The following is a 20,129-nucleotide window of genomic DNA, read 5'->3' on the forward strand; positions in this document are numbered from 1 at the left end:
TTTTCATCACGCACTGCAGCCCGGTTGCATTGTTGGCATTGTAGGTTGTTGGCATTGTAGTTTTTTTGCAAATCAGGTTTACGTTGAACGACAACATCTTTGCATTGGGTGGGGACTGGACAGCCTGGCTCTACCTCGTGAGCAACGGCCACCTCGAGCTCATCACTGTGACTGAGAAGCCCTTGGGCACTTAACCCCCATCTGCTTTGGAAAGACGGACGAACGACCAGAAGACGCCTCTATGTGTCGTTCTAGAGGCCCTTGATCTGGTTCTTGCTGCTGGTTGAACCTGGCAAAAGCTTTGAATATGTGTTTTTTATTTATTACCAAAAGGAGTTATACTCGGGACAGCCATAGCTTTGCATAATACTTTGTGTGTATTGAAAACGATGCGTCCTTGACTACCTCTGAGGTGGATCACAGTCCGTCCTCAATGCGTTTTGGGTTCATTCACCACCGTGCTCTCCGATTGCAGTAATTACCCAAAGCCCACGTTCACAACACATGGATCAGCACATGCAAAGGACTCCTCTTTGGAAATAAACAACTCCAGTGAGCCCTGACCCCGGGTTGGGAGCCAAGTTTGACTTCAGAGAGCACTTCAGCACACTACCACAAAGTTGAATAGAACATTGCCCGCTGGTAGTCGGCGTGTGCAGAAGACACGGAAGAGGAAAGAACACCCGAAAGAAGAGACGAACACAGAGGGAGGGAGACGCGGAGAGCGAACGGACAGCCATTTCTATTGTTCGCGATGACGGACTCACTCGACACACACACACACACACACTCACACACACACACACTCAGATGGCGCGGTGGCAGCCGGCCCGGAAGCCAATCAAAACGCCCGTTGCAGGGCACGCGGCCAATGGGACCTCTGCTCTCTGCGGCAGCCAAGCTGTCGGGGTGAGAACAAGAGAGTAGGAGGCAGCAAGTGTGTTCAGAGAGGAACATTTTATTCTTATTTATTAAGAGGACGATATTTGTTTACATTTTTTTGTTATTGCTGATTAATTGTTATCTCTGTTTATATTAATCTGGACATTGATTTCACCTGAGATGAATAGCATAAGCTCCTCAAGGGGTCTATTCATTCATTGGGAGCAATTTCTCGATGCTGTTTTTATTCGGCATTTCATCTTCCCGTTTGATCTTTTGTTGCCTGGGCGGCCGTCCACACTCAACCCGATCTCCCAAACGGAGCTTCACAAATAAACACAACCCTGAGTAAATAAATCAATGTGATGACACACAGGATGCCCGGCCAGCTGAGCTGCTTTAAACAAGAAACTCCTAAATTAGGATTGTTTTGTGATCAAAATTGTGGGTACATTTTGGATGGCTCTAATGTGTGTGTGTGTGTGTGTGTGTGTGTGTGTGTGTGAGAGAGTGTGTTTCTGTGTGTGTTTATGTGTGTACACACTATCTTGTCTTCCCCCGTCTCACCTTCTTTAAGGTGGCTGACACGACATTCAAATCACATTTATGGATTCTGAACTCAAAAAGTTGGGAGTGTTACAACACAGCCGGCGTCACCGGAGCACTGGGTCGCAGGGACCCCCGTTGCCGAGGCAACGTGCCGGCAGGCACCGAAACCGAGCCAAAAAAAGCTAAGATGGCTGCCGTGGCATGTTAATTATTGAAGAGGGTGCAGACAGAGAGTGTGGAGAGCAGCGAGCTGCTGGTGGGATGCTGGGTCAGTTATCCCGTTGCCACGGTGATGCAAGCAGGCGACGGGGCGCCCGGGTCTCATTCACCACGACATCATAACACGGCAACCAGAGCATCCGACACGCGCACCAACCCGAAGCAAACCAAACACTAAGATGGCTGCCGCAGGAAATGAACACGGTTCACCTGCTGAGTCCAGTTTTAAATACTTTGAGTCTGAGAATCAGATATTGTCATTTACTGGATTACATGAAATTATAGTTATCAGATCAAAATGATAAAAGAAACTATTGTTTATTAGATATAAGTAAACTGTACTTTATAACATAACACTAAACTTACCATCAGTAATAAGTAGACCGTAAATTAGAATGAGAGTATGCTTTAAAATCTGTAAAATACACCTGTTCTGCTGTGTGTGTTTTTACCCTCTCATTTCTACAGTAAAAACTAATACAGTAACAGAGAGAGAGAGAGAGAGATCACTCAAGCACTAAACACACCGACATACATTAACACACTTAATCCTTCATCTCCCTCATTTTGGCATGTGGGGATTTTAACCCTTGACCTCTTCCCGTTGAGAAAGGGTCGTGCAGCCATTAGCGTTACATCACCGGATCTCTTCATACCATCTTCCCACCACCCCACCACGTCCATGCAGATCCAGTTCAAAGGTATTTCAGATTGACGGTGTCGACACAAATACATTTTCTAGAGGTCGAGGCCAGAAAAAAGTGCTTCACTCGAATGTTTCCTCATGCTCACCTACAAAAGATAAACTAACCACGGGGGAATGTTTGCTGAAGGAATCACGGAGGATAATATCTCGGCATGTCAAGCTCCAGCCAAACATAAAAAGTACGTTCAAATCAAATTAAGGTGGCTCGAACACGGAAAAGGATTAAACGCAATAAAATGACGCGGGACGGAGATACAAAGGCGAACCGAGCTCTTTCACTTTAGCTGAGTTTCACATCATCTGATCTAAATTTGTGCGTCCTTTTTTTTAGCAAACGCTTTATCTCAATTCACCAGTTTTAAACACTTTACTTCTGTTTGATCGCAGTTCAAATTCCAGAAGAATAAAAATAGAGCGGATGTAAAAAAGTGCGGGGGGGGGGGGGGGGGGCAACATTAAATCAGTAAATAGAAGCCAGGGGACGCGGAGTGCCTGGTCGCTCATTTCCTCGGAGACATTACGGCTTCAGAGGTTGTTCCAGGAGCCTGCCAGTGTAAATCCCCCCACCACCACCACCTGAACCGGTTCAAATGGAGCGGAAGGCTCCTCTGGACATACGATACCGATCAGCTCGGTGATCCACAAAAACGTTAGTAAAGATTAGAGTTTCAGCCTCCTGTGTGCACCGACTCAACGGCTACAACGGTAACTACATCGGCGACATTCGAGGCAACGTAGAACCACATGCATGTTCGGTGATACAGTACGCCGCATTTTTAACATCCTTTCAGAATCCCTTCAGATCGTACACCCTTTCAGCGATCAGATTAATTAATCCAAATCCTAATCCCCTGTCTCGGCCTGAACCTGTGACCCCCCCGCACTCAAAAACTACCACAGAAGAAACCGTTTTTCAGCGGCAGTGTGGAGACGCAGCCTGTGCGAGCCTCTAATAGTCAACATATGGAGGTTCGCTCGGTTGCCAGCAACACAATCAGGACTACATTATTTGGCCCACACTGGAATAATAAAGGAGCCAGATCAAAGAGCTGATTACTTCAGCACTCCAGAGATGCAGGATTCTTTTCTTTTTGTTCTCTCATTACGCTGGTTCCTTTATTCCTCTCTGTCATCTTTGGCTCAGTCTTTTCAGTTTTTATTTGTTATTCCTTTCTTCCTCCCTTCCTATGGCCAGGTATGGCCCCTTTGTTGAACATGAGCGCTATATGGAAGCTGGCTAGCATCTATCATCATGGCTATTGATGGTGTGTGTTTGTGTGTGTGTGTGTGTTTGTGTGTCTGTGTGTGTGTGTGTGTGTGTGTGCGTGTGTTTGTGTGTCTGTGTGTGTGTGTGTGTGTGTGTGTGTGTGCGCGTGTGTGCGCGTGTGTGTATGTGTCAGTGAGAGAGCGATGCTGTTGGCTGGAGATGCATTTGAGTACAAACAGCAGCATAAAACAAATCTAGCTGGCCGGAGAGTGAAAACAGACAGCGTTCATGTCGGCCAGATGTTTGATCACGTGCACAATCTTTCTTTTTTTTTGGTGAAAGATAAATAGATGGATAGAGACACTGTTTTGAAGCCTCGAGTTTGGAATTTTGGACGTCACCATCTTGTTTTGTGGCACGAGAAGGTGGCAGTACAACTGAATTTTTAGGCTAAAATATTACAATTAGCCTGCATTCACTGAAAACACACCAAAAGGGTTACAAACATGGACAACTCCCAGACCAAACAACGGTCTGGTAGGGACCGGTCAATCATCTTGTAGCCCCGCCCTAAAGCATGCTTTACAGTCTATTTGAACATCATTCTGTATTGAAGAAGACTTGAAACTAGAGATTGAGACTTATGTTTACAATGTTTTACAAGAGAGTCCTTTGCTCATAGACTTCTATACAACCAGACGAAGAGTCGTCCCCTGGTGGTCAGTAGTGAGAATACACATTTAAGACACTTCTGCATTGGCTTCACTTTTCAGACCCGAAAGGTTGCCACCTGGTGGGTGTAACATGGAGTGAGGCACCAACACTGCAGTGGTTGGGGTGGCAATCCTCGCACACCTAAAGGCACTGCACACCGACTCAAAATAACACACTCCTCCGCCTCTTCGACTGAACTCTGCATTCTGTGCTCTTTACATAAACTGTCACCGCCACCTGACGGCCAAACCGCTAACAATAGGGTGCGCGAGCTGTTCGAGCCCAAACGTGCCGCCGCACCCGCTGCGTTACGTTGTGTTGTTGCCGCGTCGTTGCGCTGCCGTCGTCGCCCTGTTGTTTAAAGGGTGACAGCTGTCCGCCGTTAATCAGCCAGTCCATGCAGTCTCCCTAACAGCTCACCACAGCATGACTGAACCACTAAACACACACACACAAACACACACACACACACACACACGCACACACACACACACTCACACACACACAAAACCTACCAAGTCTTATTATTATCAAAGTGGAAAATGGGGCTGCTGTCGTTTTGTTGAGTGTGTGTGTGTGCTTATGTGTGTGTTTGTGCGTGTGTAGCGGGACTCTATTGTGAACAATTGTGTCAGCAGTGGTTTAGAGTGTTGTCATACAGTATACAAACAGTACACAGACACCCACCCAAACTTCATTCCCTTCCCAAAGGACACGTTAAGTTACTTAAGCTTGTCTTTTGCCTTTTGCTGTGAAGCTTGTGCTTATGAGAAAAGGCTTTAGCACTTATGTAGGAAGACACGTGGAAAAACACCCCAAAAATCATCCACCGACAATCACCACTGTTAGCTAACAGTGACAGGAAGAGGGGAGGCAGCTACGCTAGCAGAGAAACCGAATACGCCAGAAACTACAGAAGGGCCGCGTGCTGACAGGCGATCCCAGCACACCAAGAAAAGATATAGAAGAGCTGAAGTGATAATGTAATACAAGCAGTGTTTTACAACTGTACAGGACATTGAATACATTTTTTTTTTGTTTTAAACCCAGCTGGTCTTTTCATATGTTTTTTTATGAAATTGCAGCTGGAACCAAAGCGTTAAATCCTGTGTGCCGCAAACACATCCTTATTTCTTCCAGTACAATCGGGAGTGTCACATGGTAAGTTCCATGAATCACTTTCTTCACATAATACTGACCCTCCAGATAATGTAGCTGAGTCTAACGACAGCGGCCGGATCGCCAAAGCATCCGCACAGTAGAATGTAGATGTATAGCTCCCTCAATGTCACAGTTAGTTTTGATGTTTTCCATTTATTTGACCATTTAATCAAACCAAAGCCAAAGCCAAAATGGCAGTACGACTGGCAGAGTGAATTCATCACAATCTACTGTCATCGCCCTGTGTAGGTCTGGCGCTAACGTGCATCTCCGGTGATCCACGTGCGTCAGTTCACACCTGGTGCAGGACCGCGTCCCCACCAAACGGCGACCTCCGGTGCTCATGAAAAAGACGCGGAGCTAGCGTGGAACTGCCATAAGCCGCGTGGCTAAATTATGCTAACGCTCTCAAAATTAGGCGCGGGGAGGGACCACTGTGGAAGACGGGTGGGTACCATCTCAGGTTGCTGCCCCGCTGGTCTCTTCTTCTGAGTCGCCCCCGCCCTCTGCACACAAGCACCTTGCAGTTGAGGCCAGCATTAGCTTCTGCTAGCCTCATGTAGCAAAAAGGCAACATCTGACGAATAGTGACCATCTATGTGAAGTAGCATTAGCTTTACACATGCTTTACGTGCTAATCAGATGTGCTAACGAGCTAAACGGATTAAGCCAATCAGCAGGTCACACTCAGTGACACTGAACCGACGTAGCGCTTCGCTACAAACACTAAACACAGTGGATCTGTGCACACGTGTACGGTACGGTCCTGTGATGTCTGCATCAAACGAGCTAAACCCAAACATCTACCGCTCGCTGCAGCCCGTCCCGGTCTGCCAGCTGGCCCGGATGCTCAGTGGTTCCATCGGGCTGGCAGGCGCTTAGTACGACACCGGGAATCAAACCTGCGACCTCAGAGACAGAGAGCTTCTCCTCCCAGGGACAGGTCAGGGTGGAAATAATACACATCTAGCCAAAGAACGCTGACCCATTCTGCTCTGCTACAGTCCACTTCCCCTCATGGGACACAGACACACGTACACACACACACACACACACACACACACACACACACACACACACACACACACACGCATGGATGACTCACTGTTCAACTATGTGTGTGTGTTGATATTCATTTACATTTGGACAGCTGCGACCTCGCACATTGAAGCCGAAGGGTTTATAAAGACGGAGAGAGAGAGAGAAAGAGAGAAAATACACTGACCAGTCTCTGTTACAAGACCTGCAGATTCCGTGTTTATCTCAGGGCTTCTTGACCAATCACAGTTGCACACTATCACTGGTCAGAAAGGTCCCTGCTATGCAAAGCAAGTATAAAAATATTTCAACAGATAAATAAGACACATGTAACAGTTGTGTGATCGAAGGTGCCACAGTGTATAATATAGAATTGTGTAGTGGGACTTCATTTCAATCCCATTATACATTCTTTCTCTTTTTTTAACCGATCGATGGATTTTGTTTTTGAGGTCCATCTTGAATTATATATGCATTGAATTTAAATCCTATATATATATATATACAGTCCAAACATGTAGCTATTTTAAAGGGTCCACTGTGTCAGATTTAGGGCACCCTATATGCAGAAATGAAATATAAATAAATAATTCAAATTTTCTTAAATAACAATTGTTAGATTGTTCTTAGAAGGAGCCCTTCATATCCACACAGTGGAGCCCAGAAAGGACAAACCAAGCACCGGCTCAACAGAGAGCCTTTCTCCCTGGCCACTGTAGCTCCCTTGGCACGCGGGAGAAAGTTCCGTCGGTTGCAATCTGCAACCTCACCGCTAAATCCTGCACACTGGCCCTTTAAGTTAACTTCTGGGTTGGCTTGCTTTTGACTAATTCTGAAGGAAAGAAAAAGAAAAATTGCACAACAATTTATAGAAAAGCCATTATACCCATGTAAAGCTCAAAAGAAACACAATTAAAACATTCCTTGTTTTAATCTCTGACAACCAATAACATCACCATTTGAATCTCACAGCCACGTTCTAACACGAAACAGAGTGAGGCTGCATTATCCCCCCATCCCTGACCCAAAAGCACACATAAAAAATAATTTTAAAAAGTGACATATATATGAAGTAAGCAGTAAAGATGAAACTCAATCTACCATTGGAGCTTAATAACATTCAAAACTGTCGTTTTACGCCTCGTTATCACAGACACATCAGCTCACCATCAGGAGCCACTATTCAGATTTGTGACAGCTATGACATCAACGACCTGCTGTAATATTGGTGAATATTAGAACGAGAAAACATAACGCGTCCGCAAAGCGCACAAATGAATAATAATTAATTAATTGATTCATTAATAAAAGAAGTACATGTCTCGGCTCTTGCTCTTCATCAGCAAGTAGGTTGGTTTAGTTTTTTTTTTATCAGTTCATCTGTTAATAAAAAATAAAAATTCAGAGAAATACAACATTATATCTTATGATCTCTTACACAGTCGGATAGGATTCTGATAAAGCCGCCATATATATTGACAGAAAAGAGATGTTCTAGCTTGATAACCGACGAACAGCTGACTTGTATGTGAACAGAACTGGGAATGCTTTTCTGTTGTGTGAAACTTGAATTGAAACTTTAACGACAAAGAAACAGTCCAGTGACCAGAGGTGCGTTTGAAAGCATCGCCTCCGCAAGACAGACCTAGGGGGTCAAGGCTGGAGTTTGTGCGTGTGTGTGTGTGTGAGCGAGTGTGTGTGTATATCAGCGGCATCAATGTCAGATAATCTGATACAGGAGGATTAAGTGAAAGCCTAAATGGTGTGTTGGGCTTTAACGGACCGGATAGCAGACACACACACACACACACACACACACACACACACACACACATGGATGTCTTTATCGTCATATACAAAACAAATGTTCAGAAGAGTGTATGAAAGTACTGAGAAACACACATATTTGTATCCTCCAGGGCAGAGGATAACACACACAAATGCAGATTATTTTCATTGTAAATGAATATATTTTTGTCATCTTAATAACAAGAGAGGTAACAGCCTATTAAACAAACGTACACAAAAGCACACATCACACATGTGAACCTGCACAGGCGTGATGTCATCTTAACCTGGTGCGCAGAGAGAAACACACACTAAATTAAACCGCAACACACGCTCATCAAAGACAGAGATGCATTTTTTCTGCATTTTATAATAATAATTTTTAAAAAAGAAGAAAAGGAGAGCGCTGAAACACAAACACATTTACAAATTCACACGCGCGCTCATATAGCAGCGGCTCAAAGTGTGTCCTCGCACACAAAGAAAGGACGCGAAAAAATACGCAAACACGTTTTTTTTTTTGTTCAAACAGAATAACTTAAGCAGATGGAGATAGAGGCCTGCACACACACACACAAATACACACACACAATGTGTCTATTTATAAAGTTATAATTGCATAACACGCTGTGCTCTAATTCCAGCCTACTGAGCACACAGGATGTCCACACACACACACACACACACACACACACACACACACACTGACCGTGTATTAACTCCTTATTGGCAGAACAAAGTGCACATAAAAATGTGTGTTAGCATGTCAAAAAATAAAGGCGATATGAAGAAAAAAAGAAAAACACACTACCAAACACACACACACACACACGCACACCGTCTCTCTATTAGAAAACGGTGTCAGTAATACACACCTTTGTAAGATTTGATTCTCATGATGGAACAAGATTTCATGAAAAGAATTCAAAACAAAAGAACACTACATTTCTATAGAAAAAATATATAAATATATATATATATATATATATATATATATATATATATATATATATATATATATATATGAATCAGTATTTATCTGAGAAAATAACATACATTTTTCTTATCAAACCCAGGAATTTCATGAGGATATTTTGACCTTGACCTTTGACCTACTTGAATGGCTTCATGAATGCATCCTTTGCCACAACTGCATATCCACCTGAATATTTTCATTTGACATTCATTCGAAAAGGCGGAAAAGGAAAAACTATTTTTTATCCCACTATAATTGGAGTTCGTATATAAATAACCTTGAGAATAAAAAGAAAAAAAAGGATAAAAGGAAGAAGAATTAAAATGTTCTCACACTTTGAGTGGCGTTTGTCTCAGGGAGGCAGCGGCTGCAGACTGAATGGCCGACCGACAGAATAATCGCTTTAAAGTGTTTAAAGTGTGTGTTTCCTGTAAGCTGCACATTGAGAGAGGACCGCAGGATTTTGGCAGGCGGCTTCAGGACCCTCCTAATTAAAACGTGCTGAATATTCAAATGCTGCGTTAGCATAACAATAGCCGGCTGGCCGGGGCCGGTTTTAAATGAGGCCTTTTGTTTTTAGCCGAGCTCTCCGCTGCCTCATTAAGCCTGCTGGAGCTTAAGTTAGCGAGCCGACAGCCGCTAACCGAAGCTCTGGCTTCGGCCCGCGCCCTCCTCCTCCTCCTCTCTCCTCCTACACTCTCCCCAAACCAAAGCATCCCCCCCCCCTCGTCCCTGATTTCAGCCTCTTCGCTGTTTGGTCCCGCCGGGCCGCAGCTTGCTGCTGCTGCAAATCTTTCCGAGCCTTTCCGTCCCTTTTCTTTTTCCTCTCAAACCCCTGGACCACTCTACCCCAGTTTCCACTCGCTCCGCTCTAGTCTCCGTAACACGCCGACCTGCTTCATCCACACACGGGCCACAGAATCAACACGAAACCCAGCCGACTAAAGCCGCCATCAACAGGAATGAGAATAAGGAAAAACAAAACAGGCATACTTTGTAATCACGGCGGTTCTCCCATTTGATGCGTTTTCTCTCTTCCCGTCAGTGGACGGGCGAGAACAAGCCATGACACAGACAGACAGAGTGAGACAAGGCAAGGGGGGATGGGGGGGTGAAGTGAAGATGGAAGGAGCTTGGCACCAGATCAAGACCGTCGGGCACAATGTGCCATCCAGCCGCCAAACAAAGCGGTGCCACTGGCGAAGGCCCCCCCACCCCACCCCCGTACCACCGGAGTGCTGAGGAGCTCCGGCTCCGAGCGAAGCCGCAGAGATACAAAGAAGGCCCCCAGACTGTACCAGGTGGAGAGAGAGAGAGAAAGAGTGGCTGCAAAAAGGGGCATAAGGCTCCGGAGCCGCCGGCGAAGGGGCCGGAGTGCTCGATGGGCCGGATGGAGGCCGGAGAACCAACAGGCGGCGGGTAGACAGAGGCCGACTGTCGTAGAACAGAGGCTCTGTGTAGGTCACATCAGCTACACAGACATCAGAACGCAGACTATTGTTGACCACCGAGAAGGAGGATACCATTAAGTCCAGGGGAAACATCGTCACTTTTTTTTTTATAGCATTTTTAAATATAGGTCTACGAAAAAATACGGCATTTATAAAAGGCCGATTAAATGCATTAAAGAAATAGGAAATAGAAATTAAAACGTAATTAAATGAGGTTCATGAATCTTTTAAAAATGGTGGTCGTAGATTTGTTAAAAACAAAACCAAAAGTGTGTTTTCTCTATAAAAAAGGAAAACATAAATCAATGTTTGTTTGGTGTTTTTTTATTGTTATTTAATTGTATTTTATCAGACAAATATCCACAGCTACCATCTCGCATCTGATTGATAGATCGTCTCACAAGGCCTGTAAGGTGCTGGATCAGAAATATAATGTTTTATTTGAAAAGAAAATGTTTATTATTGTTAATATGATAACAAAGATAAAACAATTTGTATATATAATTCCCTTGGATTCTTTTATTTTTGGGATGATTATCCCTGCCGTCGTTTCCCCCCACTGTCCTCTGCTATCTCCTCCTCTGTCTCGCCTCTTGGTGTGGAGCATCAATTAGGAGTCAGGGGTAAGAGAAAGGCAGACGGACAGTTCGCTGACAGGTGGATCTGTGGGAAATCCCAGCCTTCCATCTTCATTTACTCCTGCGACTTGCAGACATTCCTGCTTTGGCTATTTTTTTAAGCGATGAAACCTGTGAAATTCATCCGCCCCCCCCTTTATCATTTTAGCGTGTCCCCCCCCCCCCCCCTCCCTTCTCTAAAGCACCAGAGGTGTTTTACAGGTGGGGGGTTAGACAGACAGGTTCATAGGAGGTCAGACAGCTTCATACTTGTAAGTTTTTCTCTTTGAATCCAGACAGCGTTTCCAGGATTTCCGAGACACTCATTCATATATTTTAAATAAGAAAAAAAGCAATTAAGGAAACTATGTATTTAATAGATTGATGTATGGGAAGACCTCAAATGGTTGCATTTATATTGTTATCACAAAATAATTCAAATGGATCAAAATACCGTGATTAATGAGATATCATCACTGATAGCAATATTAAATATACAACCCTGTAATTAATAATAAGATATGGAAAATATTATTTCAGGCCAAAATTACGACAGAAAAAAAATAGCCACATATTTTAAGATGGGGAGAAATACATTTAAAAAAAGAAGAAAACAAATATATATATATATATATAGTCCCTGAATGGAACACACAATCAAACAAACCCAGAAAACTACACGTGTCATTACGCCTCAGAGCAACAACAACAAAACTATTCAATACTGAGGCTGTAATTTTTGCTGCATTTACGTCCTAAAGAAATATAGAAATACGCGATAAAGACAAATAAATAAATCTGCGAGAGGTTAAATAAAGAGAAATATATAAAAAATCTGCAAGCGTCATATGCGCAAAATCCGGAAGACAGTAAAGCAATAGGACAAAAATGTTTGATATTTGGGGACTATTTTGTCATACAATTTTTTTCTAACACGCGCACACTGTAAACACACATTCATCACATTTCAGAGGAGAGTGTCCGACCGTTTTTCCCACTAAGCCGCTATACGACACTACAGCGGCAACTGTCACTTTCCCCTGCTCCACGCACACGCACACGCACACACAGACACACAGACACACACAAATGTGATTTTTTTTTTATACAGAAAATAAACCCCGACACAGTCAGTAACAGTTCGTTCGCGCTTTCACGCGCGGCGGCGACCCGACGCGCTGTTGAGTTGCTACGTAAAAAAAAGCGACACACTTCACCTTCACACCTCCTCTCCCACTCTCTCATTCACTCTCTCTCTCACACACGCACGCGCGCACACACACACACACACACACACGCACTCTCTCTCCCCTCTTTCTCTCTCTCACCCTCGCTCTCAAACCCTCGCGGAGGGAGAAAAAAAAGAAACGCTGTACAAGGGATGGAGGTGTCTGTCTTACCGCTTTGCCGTTGTAGTAATACATCAGTGAGCTGCCTGTCATCCCGGGGATGGTGTACGCACAATACATCGTTCCTCTCCCTCCGCCGAAAGATGGAGAAAAAAAAGCGCTTCTATTTCTCCCTGTTCTCTCTCTCTCTCTCTCTCTCTCTCTCTGTTTTGGTTTATTAGGCTCCCCCCGCCCCTTCTTCTTTCGTCTTCTTCGCCACCTTTCTTCTTCTCCCTCTCCTTGATTCAACTTTTCTCGGATTTGTTGTGATCTCGAACTCTCGCCGCTCCGCTCGCGTGTCTCTGCCTGCGCGGTTTTTTTCCCCCGCCGACAATTCCTTCAGTTGCATTTTCCCATATGGCCGAGCGGAGGCACGCGGAATATGCAAAGTAGGCAGAGAGAGAGAGAGAGAGAGAGAGAGAGAGAGGAGCGCCCCTCCCCTTCTCTCTAACTCTCTCTGTCTCGCTCTCCCCTGCTCTGCTTCACACACGCGCGCGCGGAAAATGTACGGAAAGAGAGGTTGAAACGGAGCTCACGCACGTACAAACACACGCGCATACACACAGAGGCAGGCGCTCGCGAACACGCGCGTGGTTGCCGACACTCTTTCAACTTTCCACAGTAAATCTGGAAGTCATCCCCTTCTCTCGCTCTCTCTCTCTCTCCCTCTCTCGCGTGGTGCTGCAGTTCGTCGCCTGCCTTTGAACTGAGCCGAATATTCACTTTTTCCACTGCTTTCAGCGCGCGTGCGCTCCTTTCAACACTCTCCTCTTTTTTTCTTCTTTTTTACTCCTCCTCGCTCGTCCCTTCACTCCTTCTCCGGAGGGTGCACCCTCCTGTTTCCCCTCATCTCTTCTTCCCTCGTTTCCTCCCTCCTTTTTTTTCTCCTCTCCTTTCTTGTTTGCTCCTTCTTCCTCCTCTGTTTGCTCTCCGGGTTTCCTCCTGTTTTCTCTTTTCACTTTTCATCCTTCCTTGTTTCCTCACCTGTTTTTACTCCTTTCCTCTCTTGTTTGCTCTTACCCTTTCCCCCTCTTTCGTTTCCTCCTCTCCTCACCTGTTTCATCCTTTCATATAACTCTCCTCCTTTCTATTCCTGTTTCCCCATTTCTTCTTATCTCCTTATTCCTCCTTGTCCCCATCCCCTCTTGTTTCCGCTATCATATGTCCTTCCCTCATTTCCTATTTCCTCCTCTCCTTTATTTTCTTGCTTCCTCATTTCCTCTCATCCCCTTCATTCTCACTGCCTCCCTCTCCTCTGGTTTCCTCATTTCACATTTCTTCTGGTACTGCCTTAAAACATTTACTTTTTCGAGAATCTGTACCTATTTTAAAGGCATTTTAACTATAACGTACAACTAAACACAGTATGAGAGAGATCACAAGGAGCCCAGGTGCAGTCATGATGAAATTCAAGGCAAATATTGAGATGAATTCAAGGAAGCAATGTTCAAACTCAAACTGGCCAATAGGAGGCGCCATAAACACCTCCAGTTTATTGATGTGAGTGACTGGTTTGTTTTCTTTCTGGCACACAATGTTACTGGAATCCACTGTCTGTGGAGGTTTATTGTGGCCTTTTATCAAAATTGTGCTAAAACAATAGTTTTGTGTGAGGAGCTGTTCAACTGTATATATTTGCAACATGAAAACAAAGTTTCATTGGTCAGATGGTGTCTTGGAAATTAAAGGTAAACTATAAAATACCGAAAGAGCCTCCATGGTAAGTCTGATTGTACAGTCCCAGAAGCACAGACTCCCGAGATTTACCACAACATCATGCAGGTCTGCCGGGAAGGATTGTGATGTCCCTGACTGCATCAACTAAGGTTTGTTTTCAATAAGCTTTGACATTTTTGTGTCCGAGAATCTGAAGAGACACTTCTTTTCTGGATAGTCACAGACTTCCTGCTTCAACGTTGGCCTCTCATACTCACTTTAGTTGTGCGCACACAAAGAAAAGCCAATGCTGAAGTGCCTTAAACTTGCATTCTTTCTATTGGCCATCAGGGGGCGACTCCTCTGGTTGTATAGAAGTCTATATAAAATGACTCAATACAGCATGATATTCATTTAGTAAATTATGGTCCATTCAAATAGACCACAAAGCAGTTTAGAGCGGCGCCACCTTGTGATTGCTACCAGGTTGCTACCAAGGCGTTGTACGATATGGGTCTGGGTTTACGTGTCAGAAATGTAACCCTTTCACCGTGTGTTTTCAGTTCATGAAAGTTTATTGTAACATTTTTGTTGGGTCAAAATGTCTTAGTTAGTGTTTGGTTGTACTTAGCTCAATCAACCCTCTCACCAACGTGCCAAACTCAAGGCTTCAAAACGGTGGTCCACAAACCAATGGCTGACGTCCCAGTTACTACGTACACTTCTTACATACAGTCCATTGAAAAGGTTCAGTTGGTAATGCGGGCTTTATGTTTTTGTCTGTTCTCCAAAACCCCATCAGGCTAAAATAACCTTCACTATGACGTCATCAGTTAAATGACAAAGCTCCTCTAGACAGGTCATCTATACACTGATGTTATACATTTTTGGAGTTCCCCTTTAAAAATACATGACATGACAGACAGAAAGAGAGAGAGAGAGGGAGAGAGAGAGAGAGAGAGAGGGATACAGGCAGCCACCAGTGACAGTGATTCAGTCTTCCAAATTTCATATTAACATCGTCATCGTTCATCCTATTCAAACAAATAATAGACTCCAAAACGAGCGAATAGACCTCCCAAACCCGTCTCTCTCTTTCTCTCTCTCTCTCTCTCTCTCGTTCTCCCTCTCTTTCCTCTTCTTTCAGCTTTAATTTGATTAAAAAGCGAGCTGCAGGAAGGGGAGGGAGGGCTGATGCACATCTAATAAGTGGACCATCTGTCTGCAGCACTGGCTGGCTCCCAGCATTGTACCCAACCAGACTGCATGGGACATGAAGGGAGAAGAGATGGAGGGATGGAGAGATCGAGGGAGGGAGGGAGGGAGAGACGAAAGAAAAGCGTGGGTGATAAATAGGGTCCAAAAAGAGTGACCCGTTTGAGGAAAAGAACCTGAGACAGCATTTTAAACATTTTGCCTGATGCTTGCTTGGTCAACAAACCTGCAGAGGAGATGAAGACGAATGAAGAGCGGAGGATAGGAAGAGAGAGAGAGAGCTCAAAGGAGAGCATTAGGAGAGGAGAGGAGGAAAGGAAAAAGGTGAGGGGATAAGAAAGAGAGAGGACAGGGGAAATTTAGGGAAGTGAGAAGTCACGTGGAGGGTGGACAAGAGAACAGAAGAGAGAGCAGAGGAGAGGAAAGGGGGGAGGAGGAATGAAGGAAAGGGGAGTAAACAGAAAATTAGGGAGAAAGTAGAGGGGGAAGAGAGGAGAGGAGAAGAGAAAAGAGGAGAGTTTCAGCTAAGTGTTCAATTCTGTTCTCATCCAAGCTGACCTTTGACCTTAATGTAGTATATTATATTCCAAGCCTAAACTCTGTGTCTATTGAAGGTGGACCGGAGACATAAATGGGACAACGGCCACTCTCTGCTTTAACGAGCCACCAAAGGTCATGTGATCTTTCCTCTTTCCATCCCTTTCTCATCCTTCCTGCCTTCTCACCTCCGCTTTCTCCTTCCCTCCTTGCTCCCTCTCGTCCCCTTCCTCCCTCTCTTCTCCCTACACTCAACGATACCCCCTCCCTCTTAATCCACCTTTCCTCCCAATATCCTCGACCCCATCACTTGTCCTCTTCTTCCTGTCTTTCAGTTCCAACTCCCTCCTTTCCCCAACTTCCGTCCCACCTTGCTTTCTTCTTCTTCTTCGTCATCTTCTTCTTCCCACAGCCTGCTTCTCCCGTATTTCCCCCTCCTCACACTTCACCCTGAGCTCCCTTTATCCCTGTCTTTCCTACTTCCATAAAATGCACCCACCCAGTTTTCCTCCTCCTCCTCCTCCTCCTCCTCCTCCTCCTCCTCCTCCTCTCTGGTGGTGAGATGACAGTTAATCCCTGGTTGAATTATAATCTCACATTTCATCCCGATTTCACGCTGGCAGGATTTTCTTCCCATTACGACGCCCAGTTGTCAATCTCTCTCCCCGCTCTCGGCTTTCTCAATGTCTTTTTGTCTCTTGAGTTCCTCCTCTTTTCACAGCATCTGTCTTTATTTCCTTCACGTCTTTCTCTCCTTTTTTCTTTTTCTTTCCTTCTTTCCCGTATTCTTCCTCTTCTTCTGGCCTTTCTCTTTTTCATGCAATAACTCTCTTTATTTCTCTCTCTCTCTAACACACATGGATCAGTGCTGGCCTGAAGGCCTGGGAACTCACACACACACACACACACACACACACACACACTCACACACACACACACACACACACACACACACACACACACACACACACACATACACACACACAGCCCAACCGCACTTTGTTCTCTTCATACAGCCACTTCCTATCGTGAGCCTTTGATTTGAGTCTTTTTATGTTGCAGGTTTGAATTTACCAACAAAGTTATTGACAGGATTGAAGGGTCGAGAGCAGCCACGCGCATGCACGCACGCACGCACGCACGCACGCACGCACGCACGCACGCATGCACGCACGGTAACAGACACGCATGCGTACACACAGAGGAACATAAAGGTTCACACACTTTCACACACATTTGAAGCAGAGAAACATGTAAGTGCTGCGAGGCAGATTGCGAGCAAAATCACGCACCTTCCTCTCAGCCATTGGACGTATTTCCGATCCACCGCGGATAAATGTTATGTTGTATTAAAGTAATAAATGTGCCTTGAAATCACAGAATCATCAGACATTTTCTACAGCAGTCCAGCTGAATGTTGCACGAACACAAACTAGTAGCTAATACAACGTGAAGACATTCACCAAAATAACAATATCGGGTGAAAATAATTATTTCAGTTTAATGAACGTTTTTGACATTACTACTGAGCTACTGTCTCATAAACATTGTTCTTATATCCCTGGATAAAAAGGACACTCCCTCCCATTGTAATACTTCAGATGGGTCGAACCTCCACCTACCACGATGTGAAATGGAATCCTAATGTTGTGGATTAAAACAAAACTACTTGGTTAGGTTTAGCAAAAGATTGTGATTTGGACAAACACAAGTACAAATAATCACAGGCTGTGTATAAGAAGTGAATGTAGCAGTTGTGACATCATCCATAGGTTTGTGGTAAACGGGTTTGAAGCCTTTGAGTCTTCGAAACTATCGGCAACTTGGCTTTTGGCATTCACAATCTTGTAAGTAAGAAAAACCTCTGAGTTAGACATTTATAGACTACCAAAATGTGACAGTTAACGTTCATGAACTAATAACACATTGTGAAACCGTTAAGACAAGACAACTCCCAGACCGGTCAACAACCGTGGTAGCGACCTGTCAATCCCAAGGTGGCCCCAACTCTAAAACATACCCTGCTTTATGGTCTTTTTACTCTAAATGGACCATCATTTACAAAAGAAACATCATGCTGTATTGAAGAAAACTTACAACTAGAGATTGAGACCATAAACTCGGTTTACAATGTTTACCGAGGGAATAAATCAAGTAGAGTAAATGTATCATAGACGTCTATACAACCAGAGGAGTTGCTTTATGATGGCCATTAGGAAGTTGCCACCTCTACGTCAGTAACACAATAAAGTAACGGTTCAGTAAGTCAACATTGACTTTGGGTTCCTTACAGGGCACATACAGCAGTCTTCCAGATGAAAATCATGTCTGTTTGACCCATCCATCGTCCCGAATGCCATCCCAGACAGCGCTATTGTAGCGCTTTTTATACCTAATCACCTGGCTTCCTACTTTGCTGCCATCATTATTACTACGGCCACTGGAGGTCGGCACTGTCTTCATGTAAATAGCTAATAACGGCTTTCTGAACTTACTAGTAGGTGTTGCAACCCATATCTATGAGGCTGATAACAGCTGATAACGCCCATTCATTCTTTGGCCTTTGAGTAATAAGAAGAGTAAGTGTAATTGATTACAGTCTTCAAGTAACTTCCCATATATTTGATGGTTCTATGTCATAAGTAAGGATGTATAGATGTACATATATATTGATGGATAGATAGATTGATAGATGGATGGGTAGATGGATGGATGAACAGAGTCAAATTCCTTGTTTGTTCAACGTACTTGGCAAATAAACAATTATGATGGATGGATGTTTGAATAGATGGATTGATAGATGGATGGATGAGTAGATAGCTGGATGGGTGGGTGGATGGATGCATGGATGGATAGATGGATAGATAGATGGATGGATGGATGGATGAATGGACAGACGGACGAAAGATAGATGGATGGATGGATGGATAGATTGATGGATGGATAGATTGGATGGTTGAATAGGTGGAATGATGGATGGATCGACAGATGGATGGATGAATGGATGGAAAGACAGACAGAGAGACAGACAGACAGACTTAAGGAATGACACTGAAAGAAGAAATAAAGACAGATTTCATCATTCTCTCTCCGGTGTAATCAGGATGAAAAAAATAAACAATAACTGACGTGGCCTCAATTCTGACGGAGAAAATCAGACGCTAATTTTCCTCAAAAAAACAAACTGAGACAGAGAGAGACACACAGTACCGAAAGTGTTTGGAGAGGGTGTGTAAGTTAGTCTGTGATGTGAGTGTTTGAGTGTTGAGCGAGTGTGTGTGCGTGTGTGTGTGTGTGTGTGTGTGTGTGTGTCTGGCATCCATCAGAACCACAGCTTGCCGAAAAAACAGTAAGCACAGTGCAGAAAGAGAGAGAGAGAGAGAGAGAGAGAGAGGGACGAATGAACGAGCGCTGCTGCACGCTAATTATGTATGCATGATTTAATCTGCAACTCAATAATATGCAAATATATTCATATGTTAGTTTCTTAATTAAAAATGCAAAGCAGCCCTTATGGTGATTTTTCTGTGATTTTCTTTTCAGCCTAACAAACGGAACATTTTGAGAAATTCAACAAATTGGAGGGAAGCGCTACGAAATGGGGTTGGGGGGGGGGGGGGCAACACATACAACTTCCTGTTTCACCTTCCTGTTGATTGAGAATAAATGAGGAGCAAGAGGGGGTTAACTTTTTGGTTTAACTTTGTCCCACCACCGTAAGGATATTTTTGAAGTTACTTTGAAGTTTTGGTAAGTCATATGGGGGTTACAGTAATTGCCAGTTTCCGACATGTAAATTGAATTTACTTATAACGAGTCATAATGACGACCTGTACATTTGGAGTATTCTGCCAGCTCATATATCAGACTTAGTGTTTTTGTTTTTCTGTAAAGCCAAACAAACATGGATGTCAGCCAGAGATATGTCTGTCAAGGTAATTAAACGTGAATTTAACAAATATAGTGCTTTATTGACAATCAAGCTGTAATCATACACCGTGCCTTCAATCCGTATAACTCTCCTG

General features: G+C 44.1%; 1 protein-coding gene across 9 annotated transcripts in view; it reads right to left on the reverse strand.

Annotated features, from left to right (window-relative positions):
- The window catches only part of LOC117740040 (transcription factor 4-like), a 203,984-nt gene that overhangs the window by 48,558 nt on the left and 135,297 nt on the right, over positions 1-20,129 (reverse strand). Inside the window, exon 1 of one of the 9 annotated variants that reach the window (XM_034546169.1) lies at positions 12,709-13,170. The exons of the other annotated variants lie outside the window; for them this stretch is intronic. Within the exon in view, the coding sequence (XP_034402060.1) occupies positions 12,709-12,777 (69 nt within the window). The 5' untranslated portion in view covers positions 12,778-13,170. Of the gene's footprint in view, positions 1-12,708; positions 13,171-20,129 lie in introns of those variants that run through there. 9 annotated transcript variants of the gene reach the window in all.

The sequence above is a fragment of the Cyclopterus lumpus genome, chromosome 12 (assembly GCF_009769545.1).
Source record: "Cyclopterus lumpus isolate fCycLum1 chromosome 12, fCycLum1.pri, whole genome shotgun sequence".
NCBI classification, from domain to species: Eukaryota; Metazoa; Chordata; class Actinopteri; order Perciformes; family Cyclopteridae; genus Cyclopterus; species Cyclopterus lumpus.